General features: G+C 55.4%; 4 protein-coding genes across 7 annotated transcripts; 2 read left to right on the top strand and 2 right to left on the bottom strand.

Moving 5' to 3' along the window:
- Positions 1–264: 264 nt before the first annotated feature.
- ENTPD7 (ectonucleoside triphosphate diphosphohydrolase 7) lies at positions 265–5,457 on the top strand. Its single transcript, XM_065672008.1, has 12 exons — positions 265–383; positions 464–643; positions 738–943; positions 1,025–1,178; positions 1,533–1,636; positions 1,710–1,766; positions 2,236–2,384; positions 2,460–2,626; positions 3,353–3,677; positions 3,757–3,842; positions 3,955–4,116; positions 4,285–5,457. The coding sequence occupies exons 1-12, from the start codon at positions 376–378 to the stop codon at positions 4,511–4,513; spliced, it is 1,827 nt and encodes a 608-aa protein (XP_065528080.1). The 5' UTR covers positions 265–375; the 3' UTR covers positions 4,514–5,457.
- A 618-nt stretch (positions 5,458–6,075) lies between these two features.
- Positions 6,076–7,999, bottom strand: ATP6V0E2 (ATPase H+ transporting V0 subunit e2). The gene is made up of 4 exons (XM_065672015.1): positions 7,614–7,999; positions 7,492–7,539; positions 7,128–7,275; positions 6,076–6,870 (listed from the first exon to the last, which is right to left on the bottom strand). The coding sequence occupies exons 1-3, from the start codon at positions 7,715–7,717 to the stop codon at positions 7,182–7,184; spliced, it is 246 nt and encodes an 81-aa protein (XP_065528087.1). The 5' UTR covers positions 7,718–7,999; the 3' UTR covers positions 6,076–6,870; positions 7,128–7,181.
- A 57-nt stretch (positions 8,000–8,056) lies between these two features.
- Positions 8,057–13,627, bottom strand: LOC136010583 (heme A synthase COX15). 2 transcript variants are annotated; one of them, XM_065672010.1, is made up of 8 exons: positions 13,607–13,627; positions 11,530–11,652; positions 11,099–11,285; positions 10,710–10,877; positions 10,026–10,107; positions 9,521–9,675; positions 8,553–8,666; positions 8,057–8,330 (listed from the first exon to the last, which is right to left on the bottom strand). In XM_065672010.1, the coding sequence occupies exons 2-8, from the start codon at positions 11,628–11,630 to the stop codon at positions 8,199–8,201; spliced, it is 939 nt and encodes a 312-aa protein (XP_065528082.1). In that variant the 5' UTR covers positions 11,631–11,652; positions 13,607–13,627; the 3' UTR covers positions 8,057–8,198. The 2 variants fall into 2 exon arrangements, with proteins under 2 accessions (XP_065528082.1, XP_065528081.1); XM_065672009.1 differs by lacking the exon at positions 13,607–13,627 and adding an exon at positions 12,600–13,432.
- On the top strand, positions 12,788–17,776 carry CUTC (cutC copper transporter). Of its 3 annotated transcripts, none has more exons than XM_065672014.1 (9): positions 12,788–12,980; positions 13,296–13,367; positions 13,441–13,500; positions 13,721–13,919; positions 15,155–15,190; positions 15,563–15,696; positions 16,275–16,302; positions 16,661–16,766; positions 17,339–17,776. In XM_065672014.1, the coding sequence occupies exons 2-9, from the start codon at positions 13,305–13,307 to the stop codon at positions 17,448–17,450; spliced, it is 738 nt and encodes a 245-aa protein (XP_065528086.1). In that variant the 5' UTR covers positions 12,788–12,980; positions 13,296–13,304; the 3' UTR covers positions 17,451–17,776. The 3 variants fall into 3 exon arrangements, with proteins under 3 accessions (XP_065528086.1, XP_065528083.1, XP_065528084.1); XM_065672011.1 differs by having other exon boundaries at positions 12,797–12,980; positions 13,710–13,919; XM_065672012.1 differs by lacking the exon at positions 12,788–12,980 and having other exon boundaries at positions 13,196–13,367.
- Positions 17,777–23,351: the final 5,575 nt, after the last annotated feature.

Below are 23,351 nucleotides of genomic sequence, written 5' to 3'. Positions count from 1 at the left end.
TTGGGCGCCTCGGATTGGCTGGGAGCTGGCGATAGGAAGGCTGCGATAGGGCGCGCGGGAGGAAGGCTCCGCGTGACGTTGTCCTGCGAAGGTCGGATGCGGGAGCAAGGGCGAAGCCGAGCGCGGCCCTTGGCCGCCTGGGGGCGCCGTCGCGCCCGGTCCCGATTGGTCAGCGGGCGGCGGGAGCGTGGCTCTGCCGGGGGCCGGCGGTGCTGATTGGTCTCCACGACCGCGGTGGGAGGAGCGCAGCCCGGCGGAGGCCCGGCGGCGGGGGTGGTTATTGGCCGCGCTGGCGGTGCCTGGTGACGTGTCGAGCGGTGCCGGTGGCGGGTGCGGGCAGCGGGGCGATGCGCGGGCGGGCGGCGGCGGGCGCACATGGCCAGGTGAGCCGGGCCGGGCCGGGCCGGGCCGCGGGGCCGGGGCTGCCCCGGGCCCGCTGCTGAGCTCTGCTCTCTGCCCGCAGGGTCGGCGTTTCCTGCCCGTCGTGGCGGTCGGCGGGACCGTGCCCGTGCCCGGCACCGCGGCAGCGCCCGGTGGCGCTGGGGCTGGCTGTCACCGTAGTGCTGCTGCTGCTGCTGCTGCTGGCCGCCGCCACCCCTCGCCGCCAGGCCGGGCCGGGCCGCGCCGCTCGGCGCGATGAGAGGTGAGCGGGGACGGGGCTGCCGGTGGCACGGGGCGCGCCGCTGCCCGCGGTGCTGAGACGGCCTGTGTCGTGTCCGCCCCTCCCCGGCTCGCAGGTACCTGGCGCGGGCGGAGGAGCTGACGGCCACCGACACCGAGGACTCGGCCCTTAATTACGGGGTGGTTGTGGACTGCGGGAGCAGCGGGTCTCGGGTCTTTGTGTACTTCTGGCCCCCGCACAACGGGAACCCCCACGACCTGCTGGACATCAGGCAGATGAGGGACCGCAACAGCCGCCCCGTCGTCAAGAAGATTAAACCAGGTCAGTGCCGCTGCTCCTGGTCCCCTTGTGTGGGATGGGCACCAGCCGCTGCCCGGCTCACGGCACCTTCTTCCCGGGCAGGCATCTCTGTGGCGGCAGCAGCGGCCCCTGAGCAAGCTACGCCCTACCTGCGGCCTCTGCTTCAGTTCGCGGCAGCCCACGTCCCGGCTCGGAAGCACAAGGAGACTCCACTTTACATCCTGTGCACAGCAGGCATGCGGCTGCTGCCCGAGGGGTGAGAACTTGTCCCTTGTTGGGGGAGCCAGGGACCCACTGGGATGCCTCAGCCATAAGTAAAGGGGAAGACCGCTACCCTGTCCTGAGCCTACTGGGAGAACTGGGAATCGTGGGCAGAGATGTGATAAAGGAAAGAGTGTGCTTCGAGTACGCTGAGAGGTAGCTGAGGGGAGACACGTTTTACCGAAGTCTCAAAGGAATCGATCTAGCTTCTCATCCGCAGAGTGCGCTGGAGGCAGCAGCAGGGCTCAAGGGGCTAAACGTGGGGTGCGTTGTAGCAGGATTCCCACCATCTACTGCACTCCTGCAAAGGAGCATCCCTGGTGAATGTCCCTCTCCTGTGCCCTTGCAGGCAGCAAGTTGCAATCCTGGAGGACTTGGTGAGAAACGTGCCCCAAGAATTTGATTTCCTCTTCTCCAAATCACATGCAGAAGTGATCTCAGGGAAACAGGAAGGTAGGAGCTGCCGCAAAGCACTGCTTGGTTCCCTTTAGTATATTGCTATAATGACCCTTTCTGTGTCATGCAGGTGTGTATGCCTGGATTGGCATCAACTTTGTCCTGGGACGGTTTGATCATGATGACGGTGAGTCTGGCTGCTTGTGGAGCAGCTGGGAGGCTCTGAGCAGAGTCCTGCTGGGGCAAGCTCCAGCAGCAAGCTCTGGAGCAGTCAGCGTTTGCCCCTCTGGCCAAGCAGTGCCTGATCCCCTAAGCCATGTGTGTGAAACCCTCCTGGACCTGGGACCCAGAGGGGCACCTGCCCCGGTCACAGGAACAATTTCCTCTAAGGGGGGCACCTGCAGCATTTTGGGTGAAGAGCCAGGGAGAGAAGGTTTGTGGTGTTCCTGTAGTGGCTTCCAGGGGTGGATGCTTTGAGGGAACCTACAAAGCCAGGGGATGGCCAGTCCTGAGTGCCAGGACGTGCTGCCCGGCAGGTGATCCTTGGGGGCTGCTTGCAGGGGTGGAGGAGCCCCATGAGGCCGCAGTGGGGGTTATCAGTGGAAGGGAGGAGATGCCGCCCCAGGCCCTTGCTGACACACTGCTGTGGCTTGCAGAAGAGGATGCGGTGGTCACCATAGCGCTGGGGGACAAGGGAGAGTCCTTGGTTCGGAAACGAACAGTTGGGATCCTAGACATGGGGGGTGCCTCCCTGCAGATTGCCTACGAAGTGCCTGACTCCGGAGCCTTCTCCTCCCCGCAGCAGGTGTGTATGTGTCCTTGAGATCAGCGCTTACCTTCCCTGGGCCGCTGCTGACCATAGACCTTTCTGTGTCCCCAGGAAGAGGCTGCTAAGAGTCTGCTGGCAGAATTCAACCTGGGCTGTGACGTGCAGCACACCGGCCACGTGTATCGTGTCTATGTCAACACCTTCCTGGGTTTTGGGGGCAATTTTGCCCGGCAGCGCTATGAGGATCTAGTGCTGAACCAGACCTATGTACACAACCGGTACTGCTGCCTCACCTAGCGGTGTCCCTGGCGGGGCATTGCAAAATGGGGTGCTGCTTCCTTCATGACGCCCTCCCTGTCGCATTGCCTCAGGAGCTGCCCCTGGCAGTACCAGCTCCCATAGCCATATGGGCAACAGCTGTGAGGTTGGCACAGGGTGCATGGGCTTGGCAGGTGTTATTGGTGCTGCAGCTCCCTGCCTTCCTCCTCCTCCTTCCGCAGCAGGCTGCGGGGAGGCTCCTCTGGTGGCTTTCAGCTTTTCCTGCTTTGACTTTCCCTCCTTCTCCAGCACCGATTCACTCAGCACATCTTTCCATTGCATCCTCACCTTGAGCTCTCTCTCCTGTCTCTCCTTCCCTCCGTGAAGCTGTTGCCAGAGGCGGAGAGGCTTATTGCCCAGGTACTCCTGTGCCAGGAGCAAACCCTGCCTCCAGATCCCCTTGGGGTGTGCAGGGTTCAGGATCCCTGTGAGCTGGGAGGGATGGGCTGTGCCTTGTTGCACTCTGCAGGTGCTCAGGGCTTATGGCTGCAGGGCAGTGTGACAGATCAGGCATGTTTGGCCTTGTCAGGAGGTGGCAGGGTGGGTGCCAGCATTGTGGGGTACAAGGAGACATGGCATTGTCTGGTGTGGGGGCATCTGGATGTAGGACAGCATTAGACCAGGCTTTTGAAGGGTGGTATAGGACCCCCTGTGCAATTATCTTTCCTTCCTGGCTTGTTTTCCAGCCTGCACGGCCGGCAGATGGGGCTGAGCCCCGAGATGCCTTTCCTGGACCCCTGCCTGCCCATGGGGCTGGAGGATACAGTGGTGAGGGGTGGACAAACCCTGTTTGTGCGGGGACGAGGGGACTGGCCAGCCTGTGCAGAGCTGCTGCAGCCCCTCCTGGCTGGGCCCAACAGCAGCCAGGCCTCCCTGGTGGGGGCCTACAAAGCACCCATTGACTTTGGCAACAGCGAGTTTTATGGCTTCTCTGAGTTCTTCTACTGCACCGAGGATGTGCTGCGTCTGGGGGGCCACTACAGTGCCCCCACCTTCACCTCTGCTGCCAAGGTGGGTGCTGTGCCAGCCCTGGGCTGGGCAGGAGTGGGGTCTGTTTTCTGCTCTGAGCCCCAGCTTCTCCTTCCCGCAGGAATACTGCAGCCAGCGATGGGAGGTGCTGACCCAGCGCTTCCGTGGTGGCCTCTACTCGGCTCATGCTGACCAGCACCGGCTGAAGTAAGTGGCTTTGAGGGAGTGCCATGGCTGGGCCTCCTGTGGGGCTTTTGCTGGGATAAGGGACCAGGGTAGGGGTGGTAGTGTCTGGCTGATGACCCTGCTGCACCCGCAGGTATCAGTGCTTCAAATCAGCCTGGATGTATCAAGTCCTTCACCAGGGCTTCAGCTTCCCCCTGGATTACCCGAGCCTGCGCACAGCCCAGCTGGTGTATGACCGGGAGGTGCAGTGGACACTGGGAGCCATCCTCTACAAGACACGGTTTCTGCCACTCAGGTACCATTGGCTCGCTGATGGCATTGCTCAGGGAAGGGGGATTGGGGAGAGGCAGGAGTTAGCACACCAGGCCGAGGGCTCTGCCACCCGTGGCAAGGGGGAGCTGTGGCACAGACCACGGTACTACCCCACAGCATCCTAGGCCAGCCCTGACATTTTTCTCCACAGGGATCTCCGGCAGGAGAGCATCCGGCAAGCGCACGCCTCCTGGCTGCGCCTCTCTTTTGTCTACAACCACTATCTCTTCTTTGCCTGCATCCTGGTCGTGGCGCTGGCCATAGTCCTCTACCTCCTGCGGCTGCGCCGCATCCACCACCGGCAGCTGCGCTTGGCTCAGCTCAACCTGCTCTGGCTGGACAAGGTGGTGGTGCCACTGGGCCAGGGGAATGGGCCATGACACCAGCAGTACCCTCTGTTCAGTTGCACCAGCAGAGCCAGGACTGGTTCACAGCCTGGACTCCGAGGGCTTGGACTCCTTCTTAAAGATCATCTCAACTCTGCACTCTATCATCTCCGTATCAGAACCAGAGCCTGTGGGCTCCTGAGGCAGCTATGGACAGTGGAGCCTGGCTCTCTGCCTTGCCCCAGATGTAATCTTTGCGTTCCTTGGCCTCTGGCCTTTGCCTTGCTACGTGGTGTAGAGCAAAGTCCTCTGCTGCCAGCAGGCTCAAGGCTGCAGCCCTGGCAGGTCCCTCAGATAAACAGGACACTATCACTGAGGTGGCCAACCCAGGGCTGTGGCCTGAAGCACTGGGGCACCCCATGACTCAACCAGGGGGTTGCAGAGCAACCTGGTGTGGTGCTGTAGCTCATCACGGGGGTGGCCCTTCTGCGATGCCTGACAAGTCCATGGGCTGGAGAACAGCAGTGGCCAGCAAAGTTACTGCAGGATGCAGGTGAGCCCAGAGTTCCACTGGACTGTTCTGCTCTGCCCAGCCCGGCCCCTCTCAGAGCATTCCTTAAGAGCTGTCCTGCTCTTCGCCATGTTTCCCTCTCCTAGAACAATCACCCGTGGTCCCAGGCTCAGCCCTGAGGCCTCGGGGACTGGTCCCTAAAGCACCACCACAGTGGCTGCTTTTCCTTCTGTACATTCCCTCCTGGGCGCATCTGCCCCGTGGTGTCCCCCACGTTAATCAGGCACAAACCAGGACCCGTGGTTGTTCCGCATTTGTGCAGGCTGGCCCTGCCCCTGGGGGAACCACCTCACTCCAGCCCAGCTGTGCACAAGCCTTCCTCTCCTGCGGCTGGAGCCCAGCAATGCACCAACGACGTTTGTCACTTTTTACTTGAACTTAGCTGCTGCCACTCCTGTAGCAATAAACAAACCCCATGAGCCATTGAGATGGGTCTTGTTTTTTAGCAGCTGATGCCATGATGGGGCCAACATGTCTGCACAGCACTGTTTCATGATGCTGTAGAGATGATACAGCTGCTTTCTTGCCTGTGTTCTCTGTAATTCCAGCAGTGCAGCTAGCTCAGCTCCAAAAGCTTCCAAGCAAAGGAAGCTCTGATCTGATCCAACCTTAACTGTTGTGATCCTTGGAGACAGCATCCTCTGCTGCCTTCCCCTAAAGGGAAAAGCCTGGACACTCAGAGCCTCTGGAAGAGGCTTTTTACCTTATTCCCTACCCCAGCTGGGAAACAGGCCACTAAGCTCTCCAAGCTGCTGCACAGCTGTGGGGATGGCCCCAGCACAGGCACATACCACAAGTGAGGCTGGGCAGGTACCCAGTTCTCCTTCTAGCACATGCTGTTGCCTGCGTGTGACCCTGGTCCCACAGGACCACTGCACAGGTGGCACGAAGGAGAAAACTTTCCATGCACTGGTGTGCTGCCAACCTCCAGCCCAATAGCCAACGATCCCTGTTCTCATGGCGCAAGAGCATGGTTAGGGAGGAAGTCTGAATAAAGCCAAGACTGTTCCTCAGTCTCAACACAAGTGACTGCCTCCAGCATCACTTACTAGGAAAAAGATTTATTTCCACAACACAAATTTAACAAATACAGACAAATAAATAAATAAATACAGATAAATTATCTCATAAATAAAGGGTAACCTAAACCACAATGCCCTACTCGGTTCTTCTCAGAGCCTGGACACAGGCTGGGGTGGTGATGATACCTAGATGCTACTGCAGCTCCCTTGCTGCTGAGATGGGAGGAGACACAGCACCCCTTTAATCCCCTGCAGCAGGCTACCAAGCAAGGGTACCCTCTGCCTTGCATCCAGCACCTCCCTCATCACACCCAAGGGGGCTGACATGCTCTTCCAGGACCAACCTTCCCTTCTCCCACCCAGAATTGAAGCAAGGACCACCCCCACCACAGGGGACTGACCAGGCAACAGAGGATGCAATGGGCTCTTCCCTGCTCATGCAGAGGGGCAGCCGGTGCCTGAAATGAACCAGGGATATGGCAACTAGTTGGGCAGTTTGGGCTACGAGCAGGGGTCTCCCTTGGGGGGCTAGGGCTGAGTGCACGGCAGGGAGCAGGGCGAGTACCGCAGGGACAGGATCTGCTGGCAATACACACAGATCACTCTCAGGACAGTGCTCAGTGTCAGTGACTGCAGCACTTGGCCAGCTGAGGGGATCTCTCCCTGGCAGTGTGGCTGCTCCCAGGGCCGGGCTGACTAGACCCTCATCCCGGAGTGCTGCCTCCTGTGCTCAGGGACTGGTCCAGGCTGCAGTGCTCAGGGTGTGCTGGGGCAGTGGGTCCAGCCTCTGTCCCAGGAGGCTCAAACAGCAACAAGAGCTGGGGGAGGGAGAAAAGAGAAGTTAGCACCAAACTGCATCTATGAGGGAGCTCCCACAGATCTAGAGCACCACAAGCTCAGGGTGAAGTGCTCAGTTTGCTCAGCAGCCCCACAGCGGCACCAACTCACCACTGCCACAATGCACACGGGCCAGAATATCTCCCACCCATGAAGGGCCAGGCTGACCTCCCTCCCCAGCCAGACACTAGCAGGCAAGTGGGGACACCTCTGCCACCCCAGTCCTCTGTGCACTCACGGTGATGACTCGGGTAGGGGGTTCTCTGTTCAGGCACCGCCTCCTGGGGACTGCTCACTCCCAGAGGAAGCGCACGTACCAGATGGTCTCGTTTTTCAGCTGCGGCCCGAACAGCGGATTGGCCTGGGCCAGGATCGCGATGAGCCAGCTGCAAAGGGACCCGAACCTGCCGTCAGCCCCGGCAGCACATCCCAGGATCCCGGCAGGGTGCTGCCTCAAGGGGACGGCAGAGAGGCTGCTGCCCCGGGAGAGAGGTAGGCCCCAGGCCAGGGGCTGCCCCACTCATCCGCGAGCAGGAGGCTGAGCAACAACCACTGGGCCCGGAGAAACAGGGGGGTATGGGCGCCCTGTCCGCAGTACTTACAAAAGGTAGCAGCACACGGCGGTGGTGATCAGCATCGTGATGATCACCCTGCGGAGACACCGGCGTTAGGAGCAGGAGGCCCGGTCCTGCAACCCCCACCCCCGGTATCCCTCCTCACTCACCCGCGGTTCGGCCCCTTGGGCACGAACCAGGGGGCGGCGATGCCCACGAGGCCCCAGAAGGCGGAGAAGAGAACAAGCGGCAGCGCAAAGCTGTGCGCCGTCATGGCCGCTCCGCGCCGACCTACCGACCGACCGACCGCCGCACCGGATGCCGCTCTGCCCACAGCCGCACGCGGCGGCCAATCCGCGGGCGGAGCGCGGCGCACTGGCGCCACCGCCGCCTCCCATTGGCGGATACGCGGAGCCGGGCGAACGCCGGACCAAAGCCAGGGGGCGCCAAAGGGAACCCGGGCCTCCCCGGCGCGGCGGCTCGGCTCGGCGGCCCGTTCCCCGCCGCTGCCTCCTGAGCCCCCATGTGCCGCCTCATCTCCGCTGTCCCGGGGCCCTTCGCATTCCGCCTCACCTCGCTTCGGAAAGGAGGCACCCAGGCAGACACCAGCCGCTCCGTAAAAACGCCTTTATGTTACAAAGTTCGCACTCGCACCCGACACATCCTCCCTGCGCGCATCCCCGTGCTCCCAGGGTGGAGGGTCTCTGCCGCCCCTGGGCACAGCTGCCCCGGGGGGGTGCTCTTCTCCCATCCGGTTACTTGGGGACCCTCCGGAGCTCGCTCATGAACCAGAGTGCCATGCTCAGCAGTGCCAGGGAGCCCGACTGGTGTGTGGCCGCCAGAGGCGTGGGGACGTACAGGAGCAGGGTGCTGATGCCCAGGCCCACCTGCCAAGAAGGGAGAAGGAATAAGAGCATCTGTGAATGCACCATTGACACATCCCCAGCACAAAGTACGATGTAGAAAGGCTCATGGCTACAGCCAGATTTCCCACCCTCCAATTCAGACGGTGCATGCAGTGAGGCCCCAGGTCCAGGCAGCCCCAGCTCTTCGCTCCCACTCCTGGGGCCGGCGCATACCCAACCTGGGAATAATTATTTTGTGAGTACCTGCAACCAAGCCACAGCCAATAAGGAAGTTATTGCCATCCTGGCCCTGCGAGGGAGCGGGATCTTCTGTGAGAAGAGGTACAGTGCTGTGACAGCTGTGACAGAAGTGATTCCCTATGGATGGGGAGAGAAACAACCACGTTTCAGGCAGAGTTCAAAGGAAATGAATGCAGTGGCCTCTGGCTGCACCTTCCATGCAATACAAGAAATTCTGTGAGCAGTATTTAACTGTAGAAACTTATCAGCATCAATGACCAAATCCTGGACTCCCATGCCCACCAGGTTAATGACCCTGAAAGTCAACTAAAGTTAGAGAGTTCAGTTTTTTCTCCAAATTAATGCTTTACTTTCCAACAGCTTTTCCTCATTTCCTCATGTCTTCCTTAGGGATTATTTCTGCCCTCTCCCCATCTGTCACCTTGACAGCTAATGGTGAAAGCTTACCAGTGCTCTCTTGGTGTTTAGGTCACCTCAGGTGATTCCTCTTCTATGTCACCTTCTATTTTCAACCTTAGTGATGGCCTAGGCCACAGCAGTGCTGGCAGTAGTGTTTAGTATCTAGATTGCTCTAACTAGCCGAGATACTTTCACAGGGTGCTAATGGTATAAAGCATGTCCAGAAGTGCTGGAGGAAGCATTCAGCACCATGATTTCCAAGTTTTATTTCACAAAACTTTCCCAGACAGTATCGTGGGCTACTCTGGTCAGTAGCTGGTGTCATGGAAAAGGAGACACAAAGACTATAAACTGTGCAGGAAGAAGACGTCCTCAAGGAAGGAGACCATGCTGAAAATAAATACGAGTGCTAAACTTCCTCTGTCTGCAGAAGCAAATTGGTAATACGCTCTCAGGACCTTTGGGTGCCCTTCATATCACTCAAGCTGACAGAACCACAGCCCAAAGAGGACAACTTGGCTGCAGAAGGCAACTGAGAAGCAGCACAGACATAGCAGGAAGACGGCACTTACCAAGATCCTGTGATCAAACTGTACAGTTGTAGGATTCTCAAAGATGTTCTTCAGTACAGGGGAGAAGGCAAGGAGATCATCTGGGATCCAGCGCTCCCCCATTTTGGGGAAGGAATTGTACACAAGGCCAGCATCCAGCCCTGCCACAAAGGCACCTGCAATTCCAGAGCATGAGATGAGACTTCCAGAGCATGAAATGAGACTTCCAGAGCAGGCGAAGGTGCACTCCAGGTTGTGCAGCTCTGATTCAAGAGCTCCGCTTGATCCTGATTTTCTTTTAGAAACATATACAGAGATCACACAGCAACAGGCAGGCTGGAAGGTGCCTCTCCACTTCCTCAGGAAAGACCAGCAAGGTTCTTGACTGTAGGTTCCCTGAGAGCAATGAAGTTTTCCCACACAACATGATGGGGTTGCTCACAGTCCCGGATAAACCAGAGGAAGACAAAAAATACAAAAGAGGGCATAAAGGAATGAGCCACAGATAGGACAATGAAAGTCTTACCTGAAAGAGCTGTAAGGAAAATGAGAGCTGTAGTGCCATGAGCATATTGTCTCAAGCGAATGAGCTGATGGGTTTCAGGTAACTGTAAAATAAATAAATAAATACATAAAATAATCAATGCAAAGCATTTCCAGCACTGTTTGCTGTAGCTAAGAAAAGCCTTAATGCATATACAGGACAAGGGGTTAGCCTGGATTTTACAGGAGGGATATAGAGATCACCACACAGCACAGCCACACTTCAGGGGCTCCTCTAAACCACAACTAATTGAGTCCAACCCTGTGCAGAAACTGAGTTGGCCACTGGACAGTTACTGGCACAAGCGCCCAGCCAGGCACAGCCCTGCCTGATCCTGCACAAACTCCAAGACTTTTGAGCGGAAGAGCACGAGACTAAGGAAGTTCCTGTGTGATGTACTGTAGGTTACCCTGCTCTTGCAGGGGGGTTGGACTAGATGATCTTTTTAGGTCCCTTCCAACCCTTGGGATTCTGTGATTCTGTGATTCTGTGAAGTGCCCCATAACCAAGAAGCTTACAGAAAGGGTATTTTGTCATGCAGTACTAGATCAGAGTCAGGAACAGAAAATGACAAGGAAGCACCACCACCTCTCACACCCTTCCCTCACCCTTCACGTTACCCCCCAACCCTCTGAATTGACACTATCCTGACACACCATTCTGTACCTTGTGTTGTGGGAGCAGCAAGGACAGACCTGTCCACAGGCTAGCAGAGTACAGAATCAGTGCGGAGCCAAGGTGTGCTGCCAGACGGTACTGACTGACACGAGGAATGTCGTACGAGTCTGGCTTCTCTTCCAGCCCACTCTTCACCATGTACCACCCCAGCAGCCCCTGAAAACACAGGAGAGCGGTTACAGGCAGACAGGGCAGCAGCAATCACTAAGAACAGGTAAACACTAGGGGTAAAGCAAGTTGTTTCCTCTGCCTTCAACCAGCTTGCAGCACTGACACCCCCCAAGCTTTCACAAATCCCTCTGTCTCAACTATGCTCAATCAGAAAGTATTCACAGGAGATGCTGCTGCTAATCCCTGCTGCTACGGAGCTCACTCACCTGGAAGCAGACCAGCCCACAGAGCGCAAGAACACAGCCCTTCATGGGGCGGCTGAGCCAGCCCTTTTGCCAGAAGTAGGCGGCAGGCAAGATGTAGGCCAAGCCTACAACGCGGCCCCACATGCGGTGTGAATACTCCATGTACCAGATGAACTTGAACTCTGTCAGTGTCATGTCATGATTCAGGCTGTAAAAGACAGTAAAACAAAGAACTGTTTCATGTGATGTAGCAGTCCTATGCTGTACTTAGTGCAACATGGTGTCACCTTCCTCACAGAAAGGAAGTGACAGTGAAGGAACCATCTGACAGGCTTTGTGCACCTTCCTAGTGATGTTAGAAAGCATTTCCCCTCCCACAAGAGCCCCTCGAGTGGCTCAGTCACAGGGGGGAATGCTCTCAGCCCACCCTCCTTCCGCTTCTTCACACTCACATTTTAAACTCTGGGAACTGCTGGTACTTCTGGAACTCGGCTTCCCACTCCTGCTGTGTTCTTGGGGGTTTCATCTCTTTCACCAGATGCCAGTCAACCATAGAGAGGCCAGATTCTGTCAGCCTGGGAGAGACGCAAGCAGGCACAATTCACTCCCTTTCGGTATGCAAATGTACAACTGAAGTGAAAACTGTTATGTGCACCAGGCAGCCTGTAAATTCACAGTTAGGATGGAGACCAGGGAGTCTGTGAGTGACCAGACAGACCTAAAATTACAACTGTGTAAGAGGATGTTACCCTAGCTGGCATCAGCACACTATGGGCAGTCTTTCTAGTACATAAGGATGCAGACCTTATATTGGAGCGAGTCCAGAGGAAGGTCACAAAGATGCTCTGGGGTCTGGAACACCTCTCCTATAAAGGAAGGCTGGGTGTTGGAGTTGTTCAGCCTGAAGAACAGGCTTCAGGGAGGCCTTAGAGAAGCTTCCAGCGCTTAATGGGGGCCTACAAGGAATCCGGAGAGGGATTTTTAACAAGGGCATATAGTGACAGGAAAAGGGGGAATGGTTTTAAAGTGGAAGAGAGTAGAGTTAGATTAGACATTGGGAAGAAGCTCTTCCCTGTGAGGGTGCTGAGGCGCTGGCACAGGGTGCCCAGAGAAGCTGTGGCTGCCCCATCCCTAGCAGTGTTCAAGGCCAGGTTGGATGAGGTTTTGAGCAACCTGGTCTGGTGGAAGGTGCCATGCCCATGACAGGGGGTTGGAACTGGATGATCCTCAAGGTCCCTTCCAACTCAAACCATTCTGTGATACAGTATGACCCTTATCCCCTAGCGTCCCCTTGCAACCAGGGAGGAAACACCCGACAGAGGCTACCGCAGCAGTGCTTTGGTGGGGGGAATCCCATGCGCGGAAGGCAGCTGCGGGCAGCTGTGACCGCTTAAGCGGGCCCCCGCTGCCGGGCACCGCCACCTCCACACGCCCTCAGCTCCACGCCCCTTCAAGGGCTTAAGCGCGGACACGGCCCCGGCGCGTGACCCGGAACGGGCGGGGCGGGGGGCGCCGCGCTCACCTGGTGACGCCGCCCAGCACCACGGCACCGGCCACGGCGCCGCTGCAGGCCAGGAGCCACCGCCCCACGGCGGCCGGGGCGGCGGGCGGCGGTGCCTGCTGCAGGAGCCGCCGCTGGAGGCCCCGCTGCAGGGGGCCGCGGCCGGGGGCCGGGCTCTGGCCCAGAGCGTGCCCGGTGCCGCCGCCCCGCGCCAGCAGCGCGAGCCTTACGCCGCCGCCGCCCCGCGCCGCACGCAGCATCTCCCGCGCGCGCGCCGGAAGTGTCGCGCGCACGCCGGAAGCCGGGGCGAGAGCCGCTTCCGGACACACCCGGGCGTCACCATGACAATCCGCGGCACGTGACCGAGAGCCAAGCAGCGACCCCCGCGCGCCGCCAGCGCAGGTGAGCGCGCGTGCGGGTCGGGGGCGGGGCCCGCGCGTGGGCGGGGCCGAGGCGTCGTGGGGAGGAGGGGGCGGGGCCTGCGCCGCAGCGCGCGATCTTGGCGCGCCGGCTCCAACACCCCCCCGCCCCGCGCCCGCCTCCGCCTGCCCGCGCCCGCCCTCGCGCCCGCGGGCGGCACGGGCCAGGGACGACAGGGGGCGGAGGCCGGAAGTGGGAGCGAGGAGGCGGGGCCTGCAGCGGAAGTGGGCCGGTGGCGGCGCGGAGCGGGGTGGCCGCCATGGGCCGGGCTGGGCTGACGGCGCCGGTCTCGCCCAGGTATGGACGATGGCTTCCTCATGGAGGTGTGCGTGGACTCGGTGGAGTCCGCCGTCAACGCGGAGCGCGGAGGTAAGGCCCGGGGGACCTGGGAGAGAGGGCGGCCGTAGCGCGGCGGGCCTGGTTCTGACGTGCTTCTCCCCAGGCGCCGGCAGGATCGAGCTGTGCGCGGGCCTCGTGGAAGGAGGAACCACGCCGAGCATGGGTGAGCCTCGCCCCGCCCCGCCCTGCGCGGTGCCCGTGCCGGCGCGGCCGCTGCAGCTCCCCGTTCTCTTTCCCCCTTCCTTTTCCCCGCCTTTTCTTCCACTCACCTCCCTGCTCGCCGACTTGCTTCTCCCGGTGCCGCCCTCCCCCCCGCCCCGGTGACCGGAGCCGCCGTGGCTGGGTGCCGAGCCGCCTCTTGCCCTCCTGCAGGGCTGCTGCAGGTGGTGAAGCAGTGCGTGCGGGTCCCGGTGTTCGTGATGATCCGACCTCGCGGCGGCGATTTCCTCTACTCGGACCGGGAGGTGGAAGTGATGAAAGCCGATATTCGCCTTGCCAAGCTGCACGGGGCTGACGGGCTGGTGTTTGGAGCCCTCACCGAGGACGGGCGCATCGATACGGAGCTCTGCACAGCGTTGCTAGGTAAGAAGGTGTCCAGTCACAAGTGCTGTGCTGAGCTCCATGCGCTGGGGCTGGGGGTGGAAATTCTGTGCTGCTCTGTCTGGTGATGTAGAAAGAGCAGTGCAGGGTGCTTTGGTCTGCTTGTCTTGCCTGTGGTCTTGCCGTTTCTTCTACCTTCTCCAGTTCCATGCATGGCCATACCTGTGAAATGTCAAATAGCTTTTTTTTTTTTGTAAGAAGCTTTGCAAACCAAGGGCCACTTCCCCAGGCAGCTCATATAGAAAGAGGCTTAGGTGAGCTGCTCTGATGATATCAGGGTGTTAAACAATTGGATTCTCTCTCTTCTTCATTTTCTTTGCCCTTTTTTCTATTTTTTTTCCTCATTCCTGCTACAGGTGTCTAGAATATGGCTTTCCTGGACTTTGGCCTTGTGGGTAACTGGCAACTCATGTTCGTTCTTCCTTCTGACATACCCCCTGAGAAAATGCATGACATAAGTGGAAATGTGTAAAATGGTATTGGAGCTGCAGTGGGAAAATGTTAGTCCAGACCCCTGGCTTGTAGAGAAAAAGTTTGCTTCCACATCTTATCTGTGAGCTACAGCCAAAGCTAAAGAGGGATGAGCCTTTCCCTGGTGATCTGGTGCTGAGGTTCTTGTGTGAAGGTGAATGTGCTGTAGGGAGTGCAGCAAAAGAGGAGGGTTTTGCCAGGATTTGCCTCTGCTAGAGCAATGAGATGCTCTGCTGGAAGCAGTGTTTTTAGGGAAGCAGACAGTTAGGTTTCTTTTCATACACATAAGTAAGCTTTGCACAGTAAATAGAGCCCTGCAGGTGAGGTTTGCTGTGGTCTGAGAGCAGAAGTTGCAGGTAGTGAAAGAAATAATAAAAATTAGCTGTACTGCTTTGAAAGACTGCTGATCCCATCCCTTCCACAGGTAGATGATAAAACTTCCCTGCCTCTTTCCTGCAGAGAAAGACATCTCTGGTGGGGATGAGGGTTCTGCATGATCCAGATGAGATGGGAGATTTTGGTGTTACTCATAAAAACAAAGGTTTGTTGCTTTCTCAAAGGGCAGAATAACTCCTCTCCACCAAAAAGCAGCATCTGCATTTTTCTCAGCAAGTACTGGGATTCTTCTGAGCTCCCCAGGAATAGCATGAGAAGCATCTGCCTTGTTCTACCTCATGTGCTTTTCTGCTTCTAGCACAAGGAACATTCTGTACCACCCTGACTGACTGTATGTCTTCTTATTGCAGCGGTGTGCCGTCCGCTGCCAGTCACATTTCACCGAGGTGAGTGGGACCAGCCTCTGCCCTGCTGCCAGGGAAGGTGGGGCTGGGAGGGAGCTGGAGCTGAGCTTAAGTGCTCTTTGGCAGGGGGAAAGCTCTGCAAGAGCAGGCTGTGGCTCTTCTGACCCTTCAGGAGATAAAAGGTCCAGGGTGTCCAGGCTTAGGGGGCAGTGTTCCTATTCTTTGTGGAGAGTAGGTGCTTAAGGAGCTGAGCATGGACACCCTGCCGTTGCTGTGAAGGGGACATTATAGTTAGGAGCTGTGGCTCCCAGCAGGGCAGTCACTGTGAGAAGGACCCTTCCTACTGTTGTCTCCTGAGCTGGGTGAGAGCATGAGGAGCTAAGTGATTTCTGAGATGTTGTGTTGGTCCTTCAGCCTTTGACATGGTGCACGACCCCCTGGTGGCACTGGAGACCCTCATTTCTCTGGGGTTTGAGCGGGTACTGACAAGTGGTTGCGACAGCTCAGCGTTGGAAGGATTGTCCTTAATCAAGAGGCTTGCAGAACAGGTAAGCATTCCCTGTGCTCCCCTGGATTACTGTGACTGCTTCCTGGGCATTTCTTAGAGCCAGCTCCTTCATGGTAACTCTCATTTTTGCAAGGGAACTTCTGTCGAGGAGCGCTTGGCCTAAATCAGTTTTCCCAAGTCCATGTGGGCTGGACCCCAAAGTCTTCGCAGCAAAGACTGGTTGGGTTATTCTTGCTCACAGACTGGGAGGGTGGTAGGAGTTGGCTTCAGCAGCTGCTGGGATTAGCCCATGCAAACAGCAAAGTGAGGTCCCTGCTGCGGGTCTCACAGTTTCTGTTAGGAAAATGGTACGGGTGTACCTGAGAAATAGCCAGGTGAGATACAGAGGTAGGAGGAAATGGTGACAAGTTGTCTTAGCTGTAACTGCGTATTATTCTTCACTGTTCCTTGCAAAACATTGATAGTAAAAAATAGATGGGTTGGAATACATTAATTGTTAAGCTGTGGTGGCATCTGTGAGCTTATGGAAGATGCTGCATGTAAGGTTTCTTTGCTGCCCCACGGATGAACGTGGATGTGGTGCTGAGCAGTATCACTAGCATGTTATTCTTTTTCCAGGCGAAGGGAAGAATTGTTGTGGTGCCAGGTAATGATTTTTTTTTACTGTCATCTGTAACAGGTCCTGTAGACCTTAAGCCCCTGCTTCCTAGTCTTTTGCCCTGAGATGTGCTGTGTGAGTGAAGGCCACACAGCCAGCTGGGGATGGCAGAGCCCTGCAGCTGCTGTTCCGGAGGATTTGGGGACAGATCTAGATCTGTGGCAGAACATGAACCAAGGCTTCTCCCATCACTTTTCATTGCCTGGGTCTGCACTGTCTCAAAGGCTGTCTTTTCCCTTCAGCATGGGTGGTTTTTTGTCCCTTAAGGGGTGTAGGTCCCAGGGTGATGTTAGGTCTGGGGCAGTGCCATCTGTGCTGTGTGTGACATCGCGATTCTTCCCACCAGGGGGTGGCATCACAGAGCGCAACCTGCAGAGGATTCTGGAAGGCTCCACCGCTTCTGAGTTTCACTGCTCAGCTCGCTCAGCCCGTGACTCGGGAATGAAGTTCAGGTAACTGATTATTTAGTTCTGTTTGTTAGAGAAACCTGTACAGGGGAAAAGCCGGATTAGTGGGGACGTGAGCTCGTAGAACAGGCATACATTTCAGCCAGCTTCCTGGGACCTAACTGTGCTCTTGTGGTTGGGATCATGATGCATGGCTCGGTATTCTGCAGTGTGTGAATCCAGCGATGCTTCTTATCCGGACACGAGCTCTGTGCAGACCTGGTCCCTTAGGGCATTTATTCTGCAACTGTTACCCTAGGACTCGTGAGTTCGCTTGTATGGCACTTGGGAAGACAGCTTCTGGTGTAGTTGCCTTAAACCTTTAACACAAGCATGTAGGATTTGGGAGGCCAGTGGGGAATGGCTTACATTTGTCCGCAGGTTTGCAGTGGGTTTCTGTTAATGCTGTTGTTTCTTGCCTGTGGATTAGTCTTCTTTCTGTTACTGTCTCATCTTTGGTTTAGGTGGTAGCAGCAGCTTCTCTGGTCACTGCTGAGACTAGGGGAGGTTGTGGGTTTTTCTTAGTGTCTTACTTGTCTTTACAACCTACACATAGTAACCAGTGGTTTTCCTGACAGGAATCCGAATGTTGCCATGGGAGCGTCCTTCTCTGCCCCTGAGTACTCCATAAAGGTGGCTGATGTTGCCAAAGTGAGGACCCTCAATGCAATTGCAAAGAATATTCTGTAGTGGAAGGCACCATGCTGGGACAATAGCTCTTGGACTCCAGGGTCTTCCCTGACACATGGACAGATGGGTACTGCGTCTGTCCTCAAGCTGCAGAGGCTGCGAACTAGGTGATGGAGCCTGACATCTCCTCCCTTGGCTTCTCCTGAATGACTAGTCCCTGGCCTGGAAACTTATGTTGGCCATTTTAAATAAAAGGACTCATTCCCAGATGTTGCAGCAACAAAGTGTTGGGCATTATCTGGGAGGAAGGAAGCTGAACAAGTAGGGGGACTGAATTGTGTAGCACTGCATGTGATTGTCAAATAAACACTGCAGCTGCCCCCCTCTTTCTGTGCTTTTTGATTTGTGTTTTACAAGTGTGACTGTGATCTCTGTTACATAGTCTGAATTAATCAGGCCTCTGCTGCACCACAGGAGAATACAATCACATCCAGAATGCCAGGGAGGAAAATGGCTACAACTGGAAAAAAAGCCTGCTCTGGTCAAACCAGTAAGATAGCTGGGGGTTAGCAACACAGCAGCTGCTAGAGAGAAGCACATTGATACGTAAAGGTGATGAGCATGTTAAATTCTAATGGGAAGGAGCTTCTGCGTATCTGACTGATACAGTGAAGGGCTTCAGTTGTGAGTGCTTGAGGTGGGGTGGGCATATGGAATACCTTGGGAAGACAAGGTGCTTTTACTAAGGGAGTTCCAGGTCCTTTTCCCAACATGAAGCAGTAACTGCTTGTTCTCCACATTGTGCTCAGGGGAATGTGGCTGTTGGGTTATTGCTGCCTACATGGAAGCCTTAGTTACCCTTCAAAACACACACTGAAAGATCTGAGCAGCATCAGAGTTATCCATTAAAAGAGTTGAGACCCAGAGGGAAAGCACTTTTATTGCTGCCTGCTCTTTTACAAGTGATACAAAAGCTGAAGAGAATCCCCCTGACAGCAGAGATAGCAGACCTCCTTGGGAAGCAGAAACCAGTTTCAGATGTCTGCCCATCTTGGCAATAGCATACAGCCTGTGAGGATGTACAGGAAAATATTTGACAAGGTGGCAGCGCCTTTTGTCGCTTTAAACAGAATTGGGTCATTGAATACTTATAACCAAGATGTATCTGCAGCTCAGGTGGCCTTCACCCTTTCATGTGGATCCGTCAGAGGTACTGGTGTCACTCCAAGACACATCTCGGGAATGTACGTAGTAGTTCTTAACACAGGAGCTGGGAAGGGAATGTGCATCAGCTCAGTGCTGATGTCAGAGCCTGCTTCGGCACTGATAGATGTGCGGGCAATAGGAAGGATCCAAAGTCAGAAGAAGAAATGATTAAATTTGTAGTTGTGGTGAAGAGTAGTTCAGGATACATAGAATCATAGAATAGTTGGGGTTGGAAAGGACTTCAAGATCATCTAGTTCCAACCTCCCTGCCACAGGCAGGGACACCTCACACTAAACCATCCCACACAAGGCTTCATCCAACCTGGCCTTGAACACTGCCAGGGATGGAGCACTCAGAACCCCCCTGGGCAACCCATTCCAGTGCCTCACCACCCTAACAGGCAAGAATTTCCTCCTTATATCCAATCTAAACTTCCCCTGTTTAAGTTTTAACCCATTACCCCTTGTCCTGTCACTACAGTCCCTGACGAAGAGTCCCTCCCCAGTATCCCTATAGGCCCCCTTCAGGTACTGGAAGGCTGCTATGAGGTCCCCACGCAGCCTTCTCTTCTCCAGGCTGAACAGCCCCAACTTTCTCAGCCTATCTTCATACGGGAGGTGCTCCAGTCCCCTGATCATCCTCGTGGCCCTCCTCTGGACTTGTTCCAGCAGTTCCATGTCCTTTTTATGTTGAGGACACCAGAACTGCACACAATACTCCAGGTGAGGTCTCACAAGAGCAGAGTAGAGGGGCAGGATCACCTCTTTCGACCTGCTGGTCACGCTCCTTTTGATGCAGCCCAGGATACGGTTGGCTTTCTGGGCTGCGAGCGCACACTGCTGGCTCATGTTCATTTTCTCACCGACCAGCATCCCCAAGTCCTTCTCTGCAGGGCTGCTCTGAATCTCTTCTTTGCCCAGTCTGTAGCTGTGCCTGGGATTGCTCCGACCCAGGTGTAGGACCTTGCACTTGTCGTGGTTGAACTTCATAAGGTTGGCATCAGCCCACCTTACAAGCGTGTCAGGGTCCCTCTGGATGGCATCCCTGCCCTCCAGCATATCAACCGGACCACACAGCTTGGTGTCATCGGCAAACTTGCTGAGGGCGCACTCAATCCCACTGTCCACGTCAGCGACGAAGATGTTAAACAAGACCGGTCCCAACACTGATCCCTGAGGGACACCACTCGTTACCAGTGTCCAGCCGGACATCAAGCCATTGACCACAACTCTTTGTGTGCGGCCATCCAGCCAGTTCTTTATCCACCGAGTGGTCCATCTATCAAACTGATGTCTCTCCAATTTAGAGACAACGATGTCGTGTGGGACAGTGTCAAACGCTTTGCACAAGTCCAGGTAGATGACATCAACTGCTCTAGTCCTGTCCATCAGTTCCGTAGCCCCATCATAGAAGGCTACCAGATTGGTCAGGCAGGATTTCCCTTTAGTGAAGCCATGCTGGCTGTCACCAAGCACCTTGTTGTTTTTCATGTGCCTTAGCATGTTGTCCAGGAGAATGTGCTCCAAGATTTTGCCAGGCACAGACCAGACTGACTGGTCTGTAATTCCCCGGGTCTTCCATTTTCCCCTTCTTGAAAATGGGGGTTATATTTCCCTTTTTCCAGTCGTTGGGAACTTCACCTGACTGCCATGATTTTTCAAATATGATGGCCAGTGGCTTAGCAACTTCATTCGCCAGCTCCTTCAGGACCCGCGGATGGATTCCATCAGGTTCCACAGACTTGTGTGCGTTCAGATTTTTAAGATGGTCTCGAACCAGATCCTCTCCTACAGTGGGCCCAAGGTCTTCATTCTCACAGTCCCTGCATCTACCTTCTAAGACCTGGGTGGTGCAGTCAGAGCCTTTGCCAGTGAAGACTGAGGCAAAGAAGTCATTCAGAACCTCAGCCTTCTCCAAATCCTGTGTAGCCAGTTCTCCCGAAAGCTTCCTCAGGGGGCCTATGTTGTCCCTAGTCTGTTTTTTGTTTGCTCCGTACCTGTAGAATCCCTTCCTGTTATCCTTAACGTCCCTGGCTAGGTTTAATTCTAACTGGGCCTTAGCCTTCCTGACGTGGTCCCTAGCTTCCCGGACACCATCCCTGTACTCTACCCAGGCTGCCTGCCCTTGCTTCCATTTTTTATAAGCCTCTTTTTTCCTTTGAATTTTCCTCAGCAGCTCCTTATCCATCCAAGGAGGTCTCCTGGCCCTCCTGCTGCACTTCCTTCTAGTTGGGATGCAGCACTCCTGAGCCTGTAGCAGGTGATCCTTGAATATCAACCAAGAGTCTTGGGCCCCCCTGCCCTCCAGGGCTATATCCCATGGAACCTTACTAAGCAGGCTCCTGAAGAGGCCAAAGTCTGCTCTTTTGAAGTCCAGGGCAGTGAGCTTGCTGCACGCTCTTCTCACTGTCCTGGGGATCTCAAATTTGACCATCTCGTGATCGCTGCATCCAAGGCTGCCCTGGAGCACCACATTCTCAACAAGCCCTTCCCTGTTGGTGAGCACAAGGTCAAGCATGGCACCTCTCCTTGTCGGCTCCTCTATCACTTGCAGAAGGACTTTGTCTTCCACACAATCAAGGAACCTCCTGGATTGCTTGTGCCGTGCAGTGCCATCGTTCCAACACGTCAGGGTGGTTGAACTCCCCCATGAGAACAAGGGCCTGCGAGCGTGAGGCTTTTCCTATCTGTCTGTAGAGTGCTTCATCCACAGGTTCTCCTTGATCAGGCGGCCTGTAACAGATCCCCACAGTAATGTCTCCCACGGCTGTTTTCCCTTTAACCCTGACCCACAAACTCTCTGTAACTGCTCACCTGCCCCCAGACAGAGTTCCATACTCTCCAGCCTATCCCTAACATAAAGGGCAACTCCCCTTCCCCGCCTGCCAGGCCTGTCCTTTCTAAAGAGCCTGTAACCTTCCATTCCAACACTCCAGTCATAGGAGCCATCCCACCATGTTTCTGTGATGCCTATTATATCATACCCCTGTAGATGTGCACACATCTCTAATTCCTCTTGTTTGTTCCCCATGCTACGGGCGTTTGTATAGAGGCATCTGAGCCGAGCTCCAATTGAAGCCGACTCGGGCAGAGCAGCCGGAATGTATGTACATTGTTCCGAGCATTTATTATAGGTGTTGGCAACTGACTGGGTGTGTTGGGATGGAATGATGCCCCCCTCCCCCAACACATCTAGTTTAAAGCCTCCTTGACCAGTCTGGCAAGCCTCCTACCAAAACTGTTCTTCCCCTTCTTTACCAGAGCAGCTCCACCAGCCCCTACTAACTTCAGTCCTACGTTCAAGACACCCAAACCCCTGACTATGACACCACCCTTTTAACCATTTATTAACCTGGCCAATCCTCATAGCTTTTCCTTGGTCCTCCCCTATGTCCTGGAGAATTGATGAAAAGACTATCTGAGCACCGGAGCCCCTAACCACCTCTCCCAGGGCTCTGTAGTCCTTCTTTATGGTCGCCAGTCTACTACCATCTATAACCCTAGCACCCACATGGATCACCAGGAGCGGGTAATAGTCTGTGGAACTTACTAGAGCAGGCAGCCTCTCTGTAACCTCCCTGATCCGTGCCCCTGGTAGGCAGCATGCCTCCCTCGAGATGGGGTCAGGCCGACAGACGAGTGCTTCTGTCCCTTTCTAAGTAGAGTCCCCAATTACTACAACCCGCCGCTTTTTCTTTGTAGCGCCAGAGGAGATCTTTACTCATGCATAATCCGGCTGTTTGTGGTGCAAGTGCGTTTCCTCGTTAGCCTCCTGCAGGACAGCAAAGCGGTTCTGCGTGGGGACAACAGATTTAGGAGGAAGCCCCTTGCCTTTAGTTGTCCTTTTCCTCCTTCTTTTGTTATTTTTCTTTGTCACTAATTCCCAGCTTCCCGGGTTGGTGGCCTCCTTCTTTCCTTCATGAGCTGGAGGGGAAGCTTGAGGCCCCCGCACAGTTTGGGGCTGGAGCAAGCAGCCCTGCTTCCTCTCAGCTACCCTGACATCTTGAAGCCCGCTAATAGCATTCCACAGCTCAGCCACCTGCTGCAGGATACGTGATTTAAGAGTTCATGGCTTATGTTGTAAGGTTTCATGAGTCACAGTGATGATTAAGATACCAGTAGCTGAATTAACGTATTCTGCTGACACAGCCCCCCAGCAGTACAAACAGGTTGTTTATTTTCCTTTTGTCTACACTTATAGAAAATGGGAAACAAAAAAGGCATGGGGTTAGACATGGGGTTACAGCAGAACCAAGCAGAGAAACAAACCCTTCAGAGACAGCAATAAGCAGTGAGGGCTGGACTAACTTGTCAGTTGCCTTGAAGAAGCCTTTGTCCTGGACCAGATCCCATGTGACGGTTCTGAAGCAATGCCTAATTTTGAAAACCAAATTTATAAGATGGTGGACAGCAGATGGGTAAAGACAGGAGAGCACAGGGAAATGGTGTGGTATTGTTGGCTAAAGAGCTCTTTCCACTTTGATTAGCTTGGTCCCAGTGAGTATTTTCTGGGTACTGTAGTGAAGGAAGTTTTATGGAAGGAGCTGGAGGATAGTGAGGTGGATTTGTGAGTTTTTAGGAGCATGTCCAGGTACAAGGGTAGAGGAAGGGAGGAGGTGCTTGCTTTCAATGTTAAAAGATGGTTGGCATCCAGTGCTGAGCAACGCGCTTCTGCTGTGAATGAGATTGAAGATGGGGTGAAGATGGGCTGTGACATACAAGTGATGGGACTGAACATTAAATAGGAAGGTGTCA

Source organism: Lathamus discolor, chromosome 3, assembly GCF_037157495.1.
Source record: "Lathamus discolor isolate bLatDis1 chromosome 3, bLatDis1.hap1, whole genome shotgun sequence".
NCBI classification, from domain to species: domain Eukaryota; kingdom Metazoa; phylum Chordata; class Aves; order Psittaciformes; family Psittacidae; genus Lathamus; species Lathamus discolor.
The sequence above is the reverse complement of the archived record's forward strand: the minus strand, read 5'-3'. Positions and strand labels throughout refer to the sequence as shown.

What these genes read in the sequence shown, in the direction of transcription:
- LOC136010583 (XM_065672009.1), bottom strand. Translation starts at nt 12,838, where the DNA reads ATGCTGCGTGCGGCGCGGGGCGGCGGCGGCGTAAGGCTCGCGCTGCTG. An exon ending in TTTCCTTACAGCTCTTTCAG is followed by an intron (nt 9,676 to 10,025) that starts GTAAGACTTTCA and finishes CTGGAATTGCAG; the next exon opens with GTGCCTTTGTGGCAGGGCTG. An exon ending in TGGCTGTGGCTTGGTTGCAG is followed by an intron (nt 8,331 to 8,552) that starts GTACTCACAAAA and finishes CCTTCTTGGCAG; the next exon opens with GTGGGCCTGGGCATCAGCAC.
- ENTPD7 (XM_065672008.1), top strand. An exon ending in ATGCGGCTGCTGCCCGAGGG is followed by an intron (nt 1,179 to 1,532) that starts GTGAGAACTTGT and finishes GTGCCCTTGCAG; the next exon opens with GCAGCAAGTTGCAATCCTGG. An exon ending in ACACGGTTTCTGCCACTCAG is followed by an intron (nt 4,117 to 4,284) that starts GTACCATTGGCT and finishes TTTTCTCCACAG; the next exon opens with GGATCTCCGGCAGGAGAGCA.
- ATP6V0E2 (XM_065672015.1), bottom strand. Translation starts at nt 7,717, where the DNA reads ATGACGGCGCACAGCTTTGCGCTGCCGCTTGTTCTCTTCTCCGCCTTC. An exon ending in CCCAAGGGGCCGAACCGCGG is followed by an intron (nt 7,540 to 7,613) that starts GTGAGTGAGGAG and finishes GTGTCTCCGCAG; the next exon opens with GGTGATCATCACGATGCTGA. An exon ending in GCCGTGTGCTGCTACCTTTT is followed by an intron (nt 7,276 to 7,491) that starts GTAAGTACTGCG and finishes GTCCCTTTGCAG; the next exon opens with CTGGCTCATCGCGATCCTGG.
- CUTC (XM_065672011.1), top strand. Translation starts at nt 13,298, where the DNA reads ATGGACGATGGCTTCCTCATGGAGGTGTGCGTGGACTCGGTGGAGTCC. An exon ending in AGGAACCACGCCGAGCATGG is followed by an intron (nt 13,501 to 13,709) that starts GTGAGCCTCGCC and finishes GCCCTCCTGCAG; the next exon opens with GGCTGCTGCAGGTGGTGAAG. An exon ending in GACTCGGGAATGAAGTTCAG is followed by an intron (nt 16,767 to 17,338) that starts GTAACTGATTAT and finishes TTTTCCTGACAG; the next exon opens with GAATCCGAATGTTGCCATGG.